This window comes from Neomonachus schauinslandi, chromosome X, assembly GCF_002201575.2.
Source record: "Neomonachus schauinslandi chromosome X, ASM220157v2, whole genome shotgun sequence".
Taxonomy (NCBI): domain Eukaryota; kingdom Metazoa; phylum Chordata; class Mammalia; order Carnivora; family Phocidae; genus Neomonachus; species Neomonachus schauinslandi.
In genome coordinates, this window is record NC_058419.1 from 113,360,402 (window position 1) to 113,378,562 (window position 18,161).

The following is an 18,161-nucleotide window of genomic DNA, read 5'->3' on the forward strand; positions in this document are numbered from 1 at the left end:
TTGTCAGCAATCAAACATCAAAATGTGGATTCAAACTTTTTATTACAAGGAGTCTCTCAGCCCAGTAAAAAACAGCTATACATAGCATTGATATATCAGTGATAAATGTTAACACAATGAACAGATAAAATCTTTCAAAAATAAAGACCAATAACACAATATAAAAATGGGTAGAGCTATGACAGTTCACAGAAATAGATGCAACTGGCCCTTTTTTTTTTATTTAAGTAAACTCTACCCCAACATGGGACTCGAACTCATGACCCCAAAATCAAGAGTTGCATGCTCTTACCAACTAAGCCAGCCATATGCCCAAATGACTCTTAATCATTTACATATATAAAAAAACCTCAACCTTCTTTGTAAGAGATCCATAAAATAGAGCCACACAAAGACATGATTTCTTGCCTATCAAATGGGGGAAAAATACAAAAGTCAGTGAACATGTAGTGATAGTAAGACTGTGGGAAAATGGGCATTTCCTACAATGCTGGTGAAATGACAGCACGGTACAACCCCACTAAAGGAGTGTTTTGCAACATCTAGCAAAATTGGATTATCCAAAGATACACTGACAAAGATATAAAAAGAAGTGCAGAGGGTTATTCACAACAAAAATATGTGTAATAGCAAAAGACTAGAAATAATCCCAAAAGGGGACTAGCTAAAAAAATGACTGCATATCACACAATCTAGTAGTACACAACTTATAAAAGCGAATGGGAAATATGTCTACATGCAATATGGAGTAATCACCAGGACATAATGTTAAGTGGAACAAGCAAGGTGGAGAGAAGTATAAATCGTATGCTACCATTTATCTCACAAAAGATGGGAGATAAGAATATACACACACATATAGATCTATTCACACATACATGAATTTGCTTTTACTTTTAAAAACAGACAAACCATAAAAAAGGGGGCAAGGAAGGAAAGGGCAGAGGGGATAGGAATAGAAGCTAGACTTCTTTGTAAATTGTTTTATAGACTCAAATTCAGAATTGTGAAAATATTTTATATGTGTATAAAACTAAATTTCAAAAAGACCACAATCCCTAAAAATTGAAATCAAAACAATTAAAGGTGACAAGAACAAAGCTGGAGAACTCCCACTTCCTAATTTCAAAACCTACAATACTCAAGACAGTGTGGTACTGGCATTAGACTAAACAGTAAAAATCAGTGAGAAAAAATTAACATCCAGAAATAAACCCTCACATTCATAGTAAACTGAATTTTGACAAGGATGCTAAAACAATTAAATCATGGGAAGAATCGTTTTTTCAAAAAAAATGTGCTGGGACAACTGGAGATCCACATGTGAAAGAAGCAATTTTTTTTTTTAAGATTTTATTTATTTATTTGACAGAGAGAGAGAGACAGTGAGAGAGGGAACACAAGCAAGGGGAGTGGGAGAGGGAGAAGCAGGCTTCCCACCGAGCAGAGAGCCTGATGTGGGGCTCGATCCCAGGACCCTGGGATCATGACCTGAGCCGAAGGCAGACGCCTAACGACTGAGCCACCCAGGCGCCCCTGAAAGAAGTAATTTGAACACCTACCTGATATCATACACAAAAATTAACTCAAAGTGGATCAAAGACCTAAATATAAGAGATAAAACTGTAATATATATACCTGCTTAGAGGAAAATATAGACATAAATTTTCATGACCTTGGTTTAGGCAATGATCTTTATGGCACCAAAAGCACAATCAACAAGAAACAGATAAACTGGACACCATCAACACTAAACACTTATGTGCTCCAAAAGACACTGTTAAGAAAATAAAAAAACAAGCCACCCATTGAGAAAAAATATTTCCAAATCCAATATGTGATAAGGAACATGTATCTAGAATACAGGCATACCTCGTTTTATTATGCTTCACTTTACTGCACTTGGCAAATGTTGCATTTTTTTTTTTTTTTTTACAAATTGAAGGTCCGTGGCATCCTTGTGTTGAGCAAGCCTATTGGTACCATTTTTCCAAAAGCATTTGCTCACCTCGTGTCTGTATATCACATTTTGGTAATTCTTGCAATATTTCAAACTTTTCCATTATTATTATATTTGTTATGGTGATCTGTGATCAGTGATTACAACTCACTGAAAGCTCACATGATGGTTTGCATATTTTAGCAATAAATTATTTTTTAATTAAAACATATACAGTGCTTTTTTTTTTAAAGATTTTATTTATTTATTCATGAGAGATAGAGAGAGAGAGAGGCAGAGGGAGAAGCAGGCTCCCCACGGAGCAGGGAGCCCGATGCGGGACTCGATCCCAGGACCCTGGAATCATGACCTGAGCTGAAGGCAGACGCTTAACCGACTGAGCCACCCAGGCGTCCCTACAGTGCTTTTTTTAAGATACAATGCTATTGTACCCTTAACAGACTATAGTATAGTGTAAATATAATTTTTATATGCACTGGGAAATCAAAAAATTTATTTGACATGCTTTATTGCAATATCCACTTTATTGCCATCATTTGGAACCAAACCTTCAATACATCGAAGTTATGCCTGTATATAAGGAACTCTTACCATTCAGTATTTGTTTAAAATGGCAAAGGATTTGAATAGACATTTCTCTAAAGAAGATAAACAAATAGTTGATAAGAACATGAAAGGATGTTCAATTTCATTTTTCATCTGGGAAATGCTAATCATAACCACAAAGAGATACTACTTCACACTCACTAGCGAGGTAGGAGGGAAGGGAGACTCAGGAGACAAGTTGATCAAAGTAAAGCCATTCTGGTTTTAGACTGACCTTTAACCTAAAAGTCAGCAGGTAGTAGACAGAGTCACAAGATCTGACTCATGGAAGACCACAAGACCCCACTCCCTCGGGCAGTAAAAGCCACAAAGGCCGGACATTCTTAAAATTGCTCCCTGTGGGTAATTTCACAACCCTAAGACAATGGCAAAACTAACTACCCAATGTAAATGATAAACCCAAAATTAAGGAGTAAGCCCCTCCCTACAGAGTTAGCTAATTTTTCAAACTTACAAAACCCTTTCTTAGAAGCAAAGGGGGGGTCGTCTTCCTCACCTGGGAGAAGAGATCACTATTTTATCTGTGAAGTAACTCCTTTCTCACTTCTATACTTAATAAATTTTTGTCCGTTTTTCTAAACCGCTTGCTCTTGAATTCTTTCTCACACAAAGCCAAGAACACTCAAGGCAAGAGGCCTGAGGCCCTCCCTCTCAGGACCTTGGCCCATCTAGCATCACTAGGATGGCTAAAAGCAAAAGACAGTTAAGTGTTGGCTATAAGCAAAAGACAGATAATAAGTGTTGGTGAATAACTGGAACCTTCATATGCTGCTGGTGGCAATGTAAAATGATGCAGCCACCGTGCAAAACAGTCTGACTGGTCCTCAAATGACTGAACACAGAGTTATGATATGACCCAGCAATTCCACTTCTAGGTATATATTTAAGGGAAATAAAAACATACATCTATACGAAAACGTGCACACAAATGTTCTGAGTAGCAATTTTCTTTTTAAGATTTTTTATTTATTTGAGAGAGTGAGAGAGCGAGGACGAGAGCGGGGTGAGGAGCAGAAGGAGAAGCGGACTCCCCACTGAACAGAGAGGCCGATGCGGGGCTCGATCCCAGGACTCCAGGATCATGACCTGAGCCGAAGGCAGCCACTCAACTGACTGAGCCACCCAGGCGCCCCTGAACAACATTATTCTTAAGAGCCAAAAAGTGGAAACAACACAAATCAAGTGCCCATCAACTCATGAATAAATAAAAAGTAGTATATCTATACAATGGAAATTATTCAGCCATAAAAAAGCAATGAAGTTCTACTACATAGTACAACCTGGATAAACCTTAAAAATATTATGCTAAGTGAAAGAAGTCAGACACAAAAAAAGACCACACATTATATGATTTTATTTATAGGAAAAGCCCAAAATAGGTGAATCTTTAGAGAGAAAAAGTAGTTTAGTCATTATGTAGGGCTGGGAGGTGGGGAGAGCAGGAATGGGGAATAATTGCTAATAAGTAGGTGTTTGTTAGGGGGTAATGAAAGTGCTCTAAATTCAGATTGTGAATATACTCTGTAAATACACAAAAACCACTAAACTGTACACTTTTTACAGGGGTGAATTTTATGTTAATATCTCAAAAAAGATGTTTTTTTAAAAGAGACATCACCTAACTGCAATATATTAACCCCTCTTGACCTTAAACAAACTGTTTTTAAAAGGCATTTGTGAGACAATCAGGGAAATCTGAACAAAGACTTGATAACATTAAGGAAATGTGTTTTGTATTTTTTTTTTAAAGATTTTATTTATTCATGTGAGAGAGAGAATGAGAGAGAGAGAGAGAGAGAGCATGAGAAGGGGGAGGGTCAGAGGGAGAAGCAGACTCCCCGCTGAGCAGGGAGCCCGATGCGGGACTCAATCCCGGGACTCCAGGATCATGACCTGAGCCGAAGGCAGTGGCTTAACCAACTGAGCCACCCAGGCGCCCCGTGTTTTGTATTTTTTTCATGTGTGCCAATGAATTGCGGTTATGTTTTTAAAAGAAGTCTTTCTTATCATTCGAGATACGACCTGAAATACTTTCAAATGAAATGATCTGATAACTGCTTCAAAATCATCTGGGCTGAGAGAGGATACAGACAGAACAAAATCATTGGTGCTGTGTAATAGGTTACAGAGGGGTTTGTTATACTAGCCACTCTAGTTGTATCCGTATTTGAAATTCTGCAAAATAAAAAAGTTAAAATAAAAACACTCCTAACAGCTACCCATTTGTATTTGTCTACTTACACACATACATTATGAAGAAACTCAGTTAAGGGGCGCCTGGGTGGCTCAGTCGGTTAAGCGTCTGCCTTCAACTCAGGTCCAGGGTCCTGGGATCGAGCCCCACATGGAGCCCCGTGTCTCCCTCTCCCCCTGAGCTCCCCCTCCGGCTCGTGCTCTCTCTCTCTCTCAAATAAATAAATAAAATCTTTAAAAAAAATTTTAAAACTCACTTAAGCAGTGGGTAAGGTTAGCAAATGGTCAATCTGGGTTTCTGCTTATTTTAAGTCCTGTTGTCAACATGAATTTGTTGTATCTACAATATTCTCCTTTGAATAAAGTATTACCATCAATTAGAAAAATTATGTCTGAATTTATATAAGTATATTTCAATTACACACCTTATTTCTCAAGAGAAAATTAGTCCACATTCAGTACGTCAGGTTACAGTTATTGAGGGCATATTATTATTCTTCAAAATTGAAGTACAAAAGGAAAGTTTTATGAATTTTTCTTCCAGACTCTACTATTTCACTGTTTAGTCTTCAGTCCAGGAAAATGCACATAGGAATTAAATCAATTTGTCTCAGTTTGAATTTTACATGAGAACTCAACAGGAATACATATTTAGAAGACAACCCAGAAGAACAGACATGTGGACATAAAACTGCTGGCCCATTTTCCTCCCATATTTTAATTTCTCTCAGAAAATCCAGAGGAGAAAGACTTGAGCCAAAGAAAACGAGCATGAATTTGGACTTCTAAAGCATACATAACAGTAAGAGACTTGTGACACTAAATCTTTAGAAATTAAAGAGGTCGTCTTGGTGCCACAGTCTACCATTTCAAGAACTGCTCCAACTAATAAGGCACAGGTCTAAACCAGGTTCCCCCAAATTCCCATTTAAACCTTTGACACTGAAATATAATTTTCCAAATATCATTGCCAAGTATTTTTATGCATGGTTTATAGCTGATAAGAAATTCAATCTTAGGGGCGCCTGGGTGGCTCAGTCGTTAAGCGGCTGCCTTCAGCTCAGGTCATGGTCCCAGGGTCCCAGGATCGAGCCCTGCATCGGGCTCCCTGCTCTGCGGGGAGCCTGCTTCTCCCTCTCCCACCCCCACCCCCCCGCTTGTATTCCCTCTCTCGCTGTCTCTCTCTCTGTGTCAAATAAATAAATACAATCTTAAAAAAAAAAAAAAAGAAATTCAATCTTAGAGGAAAACAAATCAAAATCACAGAGATTGTCACATTCATTTTGTGTGAACTATTTCTCAAGATGTGTACTGTTATCTATATGAGACAATGATCCTGGACCCATGTCTTCACCCATCAGACTTAGTTACCTGAAATGAAGGAACTCGGGTCAGGCTGAAGGGATCGGAACTGATTGACATAGTACTCGCGCTGTTCTTCTGTTATCCGCCAGGGTTCATCTGGGTAATTACTGTTGTTATCATGCGGTTCTCTCTCCACGGAAAAGGACTTTTAAAAATAAATAAGCAAATGCTCAGAGGTAAAAATATAAAACATCAGTAAAAGTTATCATGCATTATACTTATTTTTTTCCTCAAGAGAATACATTTAAACACCTTGTAACTAGAACATAATTAGAACATAAACTTCTACAGGGCAGACATCATGCTTTATAATTTTTTTGTATACCTCAAAGTTGTTAACAGGACTGAGAATGAAATACTGAACACTTGGTGAATGATGAAAGTTTTTCCAATGTGATGAAGAAAGAGTAAAAAGGACAATCATTCTTTTTAAACTATCTATCTATCTATCTATTTATTTATTTATTTATTTAGAGAGCGGGTGCGAGGGCGGTAGGGATTGAGAGAGAGGGAGCAAGAGAATCTTAAGCAGGCTCCACACCCAGCGTGGAGCTGGACTCAGGACCAATCTCACAACCCTGAGATCAGGACCTGAGTGAAATCAAGAGTCGGGACGCTTAACCGACTGAGCCAACCAGGTGCCCCAAAAGGACGATCATTCTTATCTTCAAATATTCACCACATTTTTATCCTTTTAGATTAGCTGAGTAGGCAGCAAAATAATCTAGATTTCTTTTAAACCATTTTTTTTAATCTACAAAAGCTATAACCATGTCATCTTTTTTCTGAAGCATTCCCATTGTATAAATCTGGGAATCCAAAGTTCCAATTCCAATTCCACCTCCCCAGGTCCTACTCGAGCGGCAAGTCAGGAACACAGAACCTCTCGTTCCGCATTTGTGAACTATGGATAATACTTAGTACTGGGTGGGGAGAACTGCTCATGGGACCCCAACAGGGTAACATAACAAGGGGTGCATCAGACCTGACACTAGGGGGCATGCAAGGCAAATGTGAGGATTTAAGGATACAGAGAACCAGAAAAATAGTTCAGGGGAAAAGACTGTACTAGGCAGTGAGAAAAGCAGCAAAACTGGTGATTCTGGAAGGAGGAGCCTAGGGCTTTGTTCCATCCCTCCCATATACCCTAAGGCTAAGGTGCTACTTGCCAAGGGCCACTTTCATGGAACCAAGAGGTGAACACAAGGAGCATGATCCTTGAGGACAAAAGGAGACTAGGAAAGAAAAGGAGAGGTATTACTGCTAATAAGCCACCAAGTTGCCTGCTTCTGCACACACTATCAAGAAATTAATCATTAGGGGCACCTGGGTGGCTCAGTAGTTAAGCGTCAGCCTTCAGCTCAGGTCACGATCCCAGGCCCTGGGATCGAGCCCTGCATCGGGCTCCCTGCTCAGCAGGAAGCCTGCTTCTCCCTCTCGCACTCCCCCTGCTTGTGTTCCCTCTCTCGCGGTCTCTCTGTGTCAAAAAAATAAAAACATCTTTTAAAAAGAAGAAATTAATCATTAGGAGGGCATTCTACTCACTATCCCTAGAAAAGAAAGCCGACCACCTCTGCACCCTTCCTCCCACCCCAACACACACACCCCATTTCCAGCAAGTAATTCTTTTCAGGAACACCCAGCTCCCTCCTCTGTGGACTTTCCAAGATGAAATATGACTATAAAATGTTGAGCTGTGATATAACCTTGAGATTTCATTTTAAAAGTTTTCATACTAGGTGAGTTTCCACTAAATGTAGATCAAACCATTTTTAAATGCCCCAGAAGCCACTAATCATTAGTTAATATCTTAAATTCATAGAATGCTTTCAAATTTACAAAGCACTACACACACCTATCTCATTTGAGCATCTCAAAACCTTTGAAAGGTAGACATAGCAGGGATTATTATACTTTTCCCAGATGAGGAAATGAAGGCTCATACAACTTAAGAGATGAGTCCATATCCTTCATTATTTGCAATCAGCATTATTGCATTATTGCAGTCAGCAAGTAATTACCCCCTCTGTTTTATCTGTTGTTCAAAGTCAGCCTACTCCATATCAGGCCTTTTTTAAATTGAGTTGCATCAGGGACCTTGAGAACATGATGCTAAGTGAAATAAGTCTGACATAGAAAGACAAATGCTGTATGATTTACATGTGGAACAAAAAAAAAAATCAAACTCACAGATACAGAGAACAGATTGGTGGCTGTCAGACGTGGGGGGTGGGCAAAATGGGTAAAAGTGGTCAAAAGGTACAAACTTCTGGTTATAAGGTAAGTAAGTCCTAGGGCTGTAATGTAAAGCATGGTGATTATAGTTAATGATACTGTTATATGTATTTAAAAGTTGCTAAAAAAGTAAATCTTAAAAGTTGTCATCACAAGAAAAAAATCTGTAACTATGTATGATGATGGATGTTGACTAGACTTAGTGTAGTAATCATTTTGCATTATATACATACATCAAATAATTACATTGCACACCTAATACAATGTTATACATCAATTTATCTCAATTTTTAAAAAAATTAATTTTTAAAAATTGAGTTGCATCCAAGTTGTTTAACTCTTATCATTCTGATAATAAACAATATAAATAAAGCAAGAAAGGCTACAAGTCAGTCTAAGCACCCAATGGACCACACAATTTTCCAAAACACTCGAGCCAAATTCAAATGCTCCACACTAGCACTTTCTGAACAAGCCCAAATGTCTGACCAGGTTGCAGGGGCAAAACCCAGGGTAGAGGGCGTCAGTATGCTATGGATTGGGTTCTTGGCCAAATTATAATGTGTAGAACTCCCAGGAACACTGTCCTTCTGGTTGGCACTGAAGGAAACAGATGGAGTAAAGGTATCTAAAAAGCTGGGCACGGACAGGACACAAGAATGGATGTTTACGACTGATCGATCAAGCGGACAGAGACAGTTCATAAACCCGGCAGGACACTTGTGAAAAGCTGTGTCCCACCGGCCACCCTGCAAATGAAGACACGAAAATCTCTGTGCTGGGTGTTGGCTACTGCATTCCTGGTTCCAATACAGAAGCTACTATTCCCCTAGAATACACTCCTTTCCACCTGGACCTGAAGCTGCCATACCCAGTTGTTGTTGTGATGTCAGCCCATGTTTGTTCTTTCTCCAGTCCCATGACCACCTGCTCACTCTGTTCCCTCTCACACATTATCTCACTCCCGACTGGCGTCAGCGGCCTCTTAGCAGGTCTCAAGTCTATTCTGGCAGCAGGGTTTAAAAGCCTACAGAGATGACCTGTCACCTATAAAAAACATTTACCTCCTCCACATGGCCTTTAGGGCCCTTATAATCCAACCTCCTCCCTGCTCACTCTTAGCAGGCTTCTGATTGCCCACATGCTGGCTCTTCGTGGGTCAGATCTTTGTCTTCTTCCCAGACCATCCCTTCTCTGATCCCAGCCTGCTCAAATCCTATTACTTGAGTCCCACTGCCCCAAAGGCTCTCCAACGTACCTGCCAGGCCCACAGCCACTTCAGAGGGCAATGCCCATCCCCCAACTCTGATACAAAGGTGGGCTTGGCAGCCACATGTGCACCACAAGACCCACCTCACACCTGGTCTCACCCAATTGAGTCCAAGGAAGGAAGGGAGGGCATAGAGTTTCTGGCCTCTGGGATCCTCTTGCATGGAAAGCTCTACCCTAGCAAGAAAAACTTCAGCCAGATGCTCATTACTGGGGGTGTGGATAAGAAATATGAAGATCAAAAGCACAGAAAGCAGGCCCTGAATGGATGCAGTGAAGCCATGATATAGAGTAAGGGCCCAGTGGGACTTGAAGTCATGAAAAAGCCAGAACCAGCATAAGCAGAACCTGTGAGGTAGAGAAGTACTAAAAAGAACAGGGGGTGAGAATGGCTGCTGGCAGCCAAAAGATAAGCAGATAGTGAAGCAAACTCAAGGAAACTAGGGCAAGCACAAATAACCAAGAACCACCCAAATCAGCATCACCTGGAGACTCCCTAGAAACACAGAACCTCAGGCTCTACCCTACATCTGGGGAATCAAAGTCTGGGAGCGGGACCCAGGAATCTGTGGTTTAACAAGCCCTCTAGATGATGTGAAGCACACTCAAGTTTGAGAAGCAATGCCATAAAACATGCAGAGCAAGACAAACAAAAGGAACAACATTTACAAAAACCCCCCAAAATGAGAGAAAATGGCCATCTTCTGAAAGTAGCTCAGTTGGACTACATGTAGATAGAATAGGCTGCTAATACAACATGGATGTTAGTGGAGCTGCCTGAAGATAGTCCAGACAGCAATCAGGGCCCAGATCATGAAGGCCCAGGTATACCAGGTTAAGAGATACAGACTGTATCTAGAAGACAATAGGGAGCCACAGATAAGTATTAAACAGAACAATGATATTATCAGATGTCAGTTACAGAAAGAACACTTCAGTGATGAGAATGGAAGGGGAAAGACTAAAGGTAGGAGGACAAGTTAAGACCATATGAGCAACCCTGGCCAGAGGCAAGATGGCCCAGAGTTAGGGAGGGGATGAGAAGAGACAGGGAGAAAAAAGCCACATGGCCAGGACCAGAGGAAGGCCCATTCCAGCAGTGGGATGGCACCTAAGGACCTCTCTGTCAGCAGCTAGAGGGCCATCTTGCTGCAGGACCCAGATGCATGGAACATCTTCTCCAAATGAACCCAAAGTCAACTGAAACAACTGGCCCAACTTACAAAGATCTGAAAAGTCAGCCACCAGAGAGAGAATACCCAACTGCAAAGACTGAAGGCACTGAGAAATGTGGGTGGATGAACTATGGAGCCTCGGGCTTCCAAGGTGAAGCCAGAGCCAGGAAAAGCCCCAACTGCGCATGCACCCTAAGAGGATTCTTCCACTTCAACTCCAGTTCCAGTGGTTTCATCAACTGGGTAGAACTATTTGCTAGTTGGTGCCAATTTTAAGTTCTGCCAGCGTTTTTAAGAAAAAATGAGAGAGAAACCTTCCACATCTGTCCACTTAAGCCACATACATATGGTTCATTATGCAGTTTCTCTAGACACAGGAGAATTAGATTTGCTTATATTTAAAACATTCAAAGCCTTAGTTTCGTTTCAAGTGAAATGCAAATATTTGGCACTACAAGTTATTATCTCAAGGGAAAACCGGCTGTTTATAATGAAAGAGACTTCAAAAGACTCATTAAAAAGTAATACTATTAATAAAATCCCAAAAGGTGACATTTACCCCTGAAGTATCTTAAAAATCAAGCACAGCTGAATAATATGAATTGCAAGGAGGCATTATCAGGGAGAATTTACAAAGGGTGTGTATATATTGTTTCAACCACAGAACATTTCTGTTTAGAATATAATCCCACCCTGGAGATATCCTATAAATGCTGCCCAAGAGTCCAGCCATTTCACCTGAGGATGCAATGATCTTATACCAGTGCCTTAGTAAACAAACCATCTGGCGTAGAAAAAGCTCATACAGAGCCCACAGTGAGGATTTGAGAACACCTCACCTGCCAACAATATTTTGGAAATAAGACAGCCTCAGTGCAACTACTGATCAAAACACGATTTCATGGGGCGCCTGGGGGGCTCAGTCTTTGAGCGTCTGCCTTCTGCTCGGGTCATGATCCCAGGGTCCTGGGATCGAGACCCGCATCAGGCTCCCTGCTCCGCGGGAAGCCTGCTTCTCCCTCCCCTACTCCTCCTGCTTGTGTTCCCTCTCTCGCTGCGTCTGTCAAATAAATAAATAAAATCTTAAAAAAAAAAAAAAAAGAATTGTCTTCACCTTGTTGCACTTTTCCATACTACTTAAAAAAACACACACACACACAATTTCATGAGCAAAGATGTGAGAAGACTCAATCTCCCCTAATGAGAAAGAAGGACTAACAGGCTGGTGAGACTAGACTAGAGCCCAAGTGAATATTAATCTGCCTAAGGAAAGATCATGGTCACTGATCAGCCATGGGGCTGAGGAGAAAGAAGAGTCATAGAGGCAAATGACAGCCTTGCTGATATAGGGGATTATGGCAGCTGTCCTCCGATCATTTACGTGGCCCGAGGCCTGGTACAGAAGTATCACTGAGTGGCTGTGGCTGCCCTCCCAACAATGACATGTTCCACCACACCCCCTGCAGTTGGTTGCAGCCATGTGACTGAGTTCTAGCCAAGGCAATGTGAGCACAAGTGACCGGCACCACTTCCATGTACAGCTAGCACCCTGTGGCACTCTATGCTCGTCCCCAAGGGCCACTGAATGGGGGACGGCACAGCCACGGGACAGAAGGAGCACTGGTGCCTGAATCACCATGTGGAGGAAGGCTGCCTACCAACCTGTTAGATGAGTGAGAAATATACCAATGCAATGAAGTCATTAAAACGCAAGGCATATTTGTCATACCGGCTATTAGTCTAACTATCCTTCAGGCAAGGCCCAAAGGAAAAGCAGGCCTGCCCAGTCCCAACGGCACAGCCATTCCTGCACTGAAGATGGAAGCATAAGGCTTCGTTTTGTAATTTGACCACCTAATGATTACATGAGACAATTCTGAGCCTATACAATTTTATAATTTGTCCATGCAGATGATCTATAGGGACACCATGTGTGTGGACGCATCATTACAGCCATCTTTCTATGTCTGGTTAATAGGAGTTTATGTTTCATGGGTTTGAAGGAGATTTACGGGAAGATGGACTGAGTAAAAAGAGGAGAGGGCCAGGGTAAAACTGGGAAAACTATTAAATGAGGAATGAAGAAAACAAGATGGAGCTCAACAATTTTGTTTTGAACTTTCAACTGGTTACTCTGTGTAATACTTTATAATCTTGTGCATTTATCTTCTGTCTCACACCCCACTCTCACTATAATAAAAGGTCCATGAGGGTAGGAAAACTGGTCTAGTCTGATCACTGCTGTATCCCCAGCACCTAGACAAGTGCTATCTATGCTCATACATGACTAAACAAATAATTGGACAAATGGACAATTCCAATCCAGAGACAGAAAGGTTAACCTGAGCTCTCCTATGATGACTAGACCTGAACTTTATATGCATTTATTAAACAACCTCACCTAACTGTAAAGGCTGGGCCCCCTCCTTTACCAATGAAATTAAAGGAAAAAATTCTTTTCTTTTTATTTTGAAATAATTATAGATTCACAGGAAGTTGCAATAAATGACTTCTGGTTTTACCTGTAGAGAAGTTAGTTAAAATTAAATCCTAACAGAGCAATTTAACCTTATCAGTTTCTTCATGGAAATACATCCATAAAGATGCCAAACTTGCTCAGGGATCTAATTTCAACAGCTTAGGAGGTTGATTGCAAAGTGTAGGAATCTGAATCTAATGAGCAACACAGAGTTGCTGCTTATTAAGATAAACTAAATTTTAAAAGCAATCACCACAGACATAGGAGATTGTCAGGGAACACATATTCACGACTTTGCTAAGTGCCAGGAACTATAAGCACCCAATACACATGACCTATTTTCACCTTCACAACAACCCTGAGACGTAGGTCCCATTATTTCCAATTTGCAGAAGAGGAAACTGAGGATTAAGGAAGGGAAGTGACTTACCAAGATCACACGCTGACTAAAATGGTAGAGCCAGAACATGAGCAGAGTCCAGAGTACTCTTTTTTAATGAGCAATCCCTATGCCTCTCCCTCCCTCTCTTATCCATCCATCCTGTAACAATATACCATTTCCTTTTAAGAAACACCCTCACTATTCTGAAAACTATAAAACACTGATGAAAGAAATTCAAGACGACATAAAGAAATGGAAAAACATTCCATGCTCACGGACTGGAAGAACAAGTACTGTTAAAATGTCTATATTACCCAAAGCAATCTACACATTTAATGCAATCCTTATCAAAATACCAACAGCAGGGGCGCCTGGGTGGCTCAGTCAGTTGAGCGTCTGCCTTCGGCTTGGGTCATGATCCCAGGGTCCTGGGATCGAGCCCCGCATCGGGCTCCCTGCTCCGCGGGAAGCCTGCTTCTCCCTCCCCCACTCCCCCTGCTTGTGTTCCCTCTCTTGCTGTGTCTCTGTCAAATAAATAAATAAAATCTTCAAAAAAAAAAAAAAGAAAATCTTTAAAAAAAAAATACCAACAGCATTTTTCACAGAGCTAGAACAAACAATCCTAAAATTCGTATGGAACCACAAAAGACCTCAAATAGCCAAAGCAATCTTGAAAAAGACAAACAAAACTGCAGGCATCACAATTCCAGACTTCAAATTATATTATAAAGCAGTAGTAATTAAAACAGTATGGTACTGGCATAAAAACAGATTCATAGAACAATGGAAGAGAATAGAAAATCCAGAAATAAACCCACAATTAGATGGTCAATTAATCTTTGACAAAGGAGGAATGAATATGCAATGGGAAAAAGTCTCTTCCACAAATGGTGTTGGGAAAACTGGACAGCTACATGCAAAAGAATGAAACTCGACCGTTTTCTTTCACCATACACAAAAATAGACTCAAAATGGATTAAAGACTTAATTGAGACCTGAAAACCACAAAAATCCTAGAAGAGAGCACAGGCAGTAATTTCTCTGACATCGGCCCTAGCAACATTTTTCTAGGTATGCCTCCTGAGGCAAGGGAAACAAATCAAAAATAAACTATAGGGACTACATCCAAAAAAAAAAAAAAAAAGCTGCTGCACAGCAAAGTAAACACTCAACAAAACTAAAAGGCAACCTATGGAATGAGAGAAGATATCTGCAAGTGATAAATCCAATAGAAGAGTTAGTATCCAAAATATATTTTATCTTTTTTAAATATTTTATTTATTTATTTGACAGAGAGAGAGAGACAGCGAGAGAGGGAACACAAGCAGGCGGAGTGGGAGAGGGAGAAGCAGGCTTCCTGCTGAGCAAGGAGCCCGATGCGGGGCTCGATCCCAGGACCCTGGGATCACAACCTGAGCCGAAGGCAGACGCTTAACGACTAAGCCACCCAGGCGCCCCCAAGATATATTTTAAAAAATTTACACAACTCAATACCAAAAAACGAATAACCCAATTAAAAAATGGGCAGAAGACATGAACAGACATTTCTCCAAAGAAGACATCCATATGGCCAATAGACACATGAAAAGATGCTCAACATCACTCATCATCAGGGAAATGCAAATCAAAGCCACAATGAGATATCACCTCACACCTCGAAAAATGGCTAAAATCGAGACAAGAAACAAGTGTTGGCAAGGATGTGGAGAAAGGGGAACCCTCTTGCATTGTTGGTGGGAATGCAAACTGGTGCAGCCACTGTGGAAAACAGTATGGAGGTTCCTCAAAAAATTAAAAATATAACTACCTTAAGACCCAGTAATCACACTATTATTTACCCAAAAAACTATAAAAACACTAATTCAAAGGGATACATGCACCCCTATGTTTATTGCAGCATTATTTACAATAGCCAAATTATGGAAGCAGCCCACGTGTCCATGGATAAATGAATGGATAAAGATGTGGGGTGGAAGCAAGTATGTGTGTGTACACACACACACACACACACACACACCACAGAAATATTACTCAGCCTCGGGGCACCTGGGTGGCTCAGTTGTTAAGTTTCTGCCTTCGGCTCAGGTCATGATCCCAGGGTCCTGCTCCCTGCTCAGCGGGAAGCCTGCTTCTCCCTCTCCCTCTCCCGCTCCCCTTGCTTGTGCTCCCTCTCTCGCTGTCTATCAAATAAATAAAATCTTTAAAAAAAAAAAAAAAAAGAAATAGCGGCGCCTGGGTGGCTCAGCCGTTAAGCGTCTGCCTTCAGCTCAGGTCATGATCCCAGGGTCTTGGGATCGAGCCCCGCATCGGGCTCCCTGCTCCGCGGGAAGCCTGCTTCTCCCTCTCCCACTCCCCCTGCTTGTGTTCCAGCTCTCGCTATCTCTCTGTCAAATAAATAAATAAAATCTTAAAAAAAAAAAGAAAGAAATATTACTCAGCCACAAAAAGGAATGAAATCTTGCCTTGTGCAACAACATGGATAGAGCCAGGGAGTATAATGCTAAGTGAAATAAGTCAGTCTGAGAAAGACAAATACCATATGATCTCACTCATATATGGAATTTAAGAAACAAAACAAACGAGCAAAGGAAAACAAAAAGAGAGACAAACCAAGAAACACACTCTTAACCATAGAGAACTGATGGTTACCAGAGGGGAGGTGGGGGGTGGGTGAAATAGATGATGGGGATTAAAGAGTAGACTCGCCATGATGAAAAAAAAAAAGTAAAATAAAATAAAACAGGAACACCCTCACTCCAATGCCAAAATCAATGTAGCAATTTTGCAGACTGCAGATATTCATCTGGGATATGAATATCCTATACTTACACATCTCTCCCATTATCTAATTTAGTTATGGATTTGGGCCAGTAAACTATTAAATCATACAGACAGAGCACCATCTTATTGCTCACACACCTATAAGCATCTGGCATGTTTTCACATCAGGAAAGAATCCTGTAGACAGCCATACAATACAGGTATTCAATCATTTCACTGTTATTTTAGCATGTGGCACTAACACTATTTTGATTAACATAAGAAATGCTTATGAATAATCACTATCTCCAACTCTTCCATCATGAGCCAAGATCTGCTACTCCAGAGGGCATTTTTCCTTGGGATTTTGCTCTCTGCTTGGAGGAGTCCAGAAGAAAGTGAGAAATCAGCAGTAAGAGGAGATTTTGATGAGGCTGTGGACTTCCAGTACCACTGCACTAACATGCCCACCCCAATCCTTGCCAGTTAGGTCAAGGGCACCTGTCTCCTTCACTATGCCCTCCCCTTAACACTCATGGCAGCCTGAGGTCAGATGGGAAACAGATGTGCCAAGATCTGGGGCTGAATTCGAGGAATGCTTTAGACAATGAGGCTACATATTGGAGGTGCAAAAAGAGTGCAGATTCTGGAGGCAGACAGGCCTGGGCTCAAATCTGGGATGGTCACTTGGGCCACTTAACTTCTGAACCATCAGTTCCCCACCTAAAAGGCAGTGCCATGGACCACAGGGCTCTGCCTACCTCTCCAGCTTCATCTCCCTTCCATTCCAGGCTCTGGCCACACTGGCCTTCTTTCAGGTCTTGGACTGTGTCTCCTCTGTGTGCTGTATACACGGTGTACTGGCCCACTCAGTACCCACTGCATTCCCTCTTAGCATAACTCTGCACTGCAGACGCTGGCTAAGTAAAAGTACATTATCCAAATACCTCTGCTGCTAGAATTCCAGATGGGACTTAGGTTCCACTAAACACGCCCACGGAAGGCTGATTCAAAACAAGTCACATGGTAAAAGAGGCAGGGAACAAAGCATTCACTTGGCGGGCCTGGGTCATACACAGTGTGGAGCTGCAGCTGAAAGCTATGGCGACAGTTGCCCAGCTCTGTAGCTTCCTGATTGTGGCAAAGGCAAAGCTCCCTCAGCCGTCCAGCCATCCAGTCCTGCTGTGTGGTTCAGGGAATTGTTCCTGCAAGCTCAGAAGAGAGTCTGAATCTTCAGCCCTTCCAAAGATCTGGTAGATCTCCCACCCGCTTATTAGAAATTCCTATTTGCATCTAAAACTAATGATGTAATGTACGGTGATTAACATAACAATAAAAAATTTAAGAAAAAGAAATTCCTATTTGCGGGGCACCTGGGTGGCTCAGTCATTAAGTGTCTGCCTTCGGCTCAGGTCATGATCCCAGGGTCCTGGGATCGAGCCCCGCATCGGGCTCCCTGCTCCGCGGGAAGCCTGCTTCTCCCTCCCCCACTCCCCCTGCTTGTGTTCCCTCTCTTGCTGTCTCTCTGTCAAAATAAATAAATAAAATCTTTAAAAAAAAAAAAAGAAATCCCTGTTTGCTCCAGCTAGCCAGAGTACATTCTGTCATCCACAATGAAACCCTGACCAATGAAAACAGACCAGTGCACTCAGCCAGACACCCCTCTCCTTACCTCCCAGCACCATCCTCCCTTTGCCTGGTTACTTCCTAGTCATCCTTCACAGCTCAGCTCAAGCA

The 18,161-nt window shown here is 41.4% G+C and overlaps 1 protein-coding gene across 2 annotated transcripts in view; it reads right to left on the reverse strand.

Annotated features, from left to right (window-relative positions):
* REPS2 (RALBP1 associated Eps domain containing 2) overlaps positions 1-18,161 on the reverse strand; it is a 214,810-nt gene that overhangs the window by 107,925 nt on the left and 88,724 nt on the right. For both annotated transcript variants that reach the window (XM_021681025.1, XM_021681017.1), the window contains exon 6: positions 6,131-6,269. In XM_021681025.1, coding sequence (XP_021536700.1) covers positions 6,131-6,269 — 139 coding nt within the window. The remainder of the gene's footprint in view (positions 1-6,130; positions 6,270-18,161) is intronic.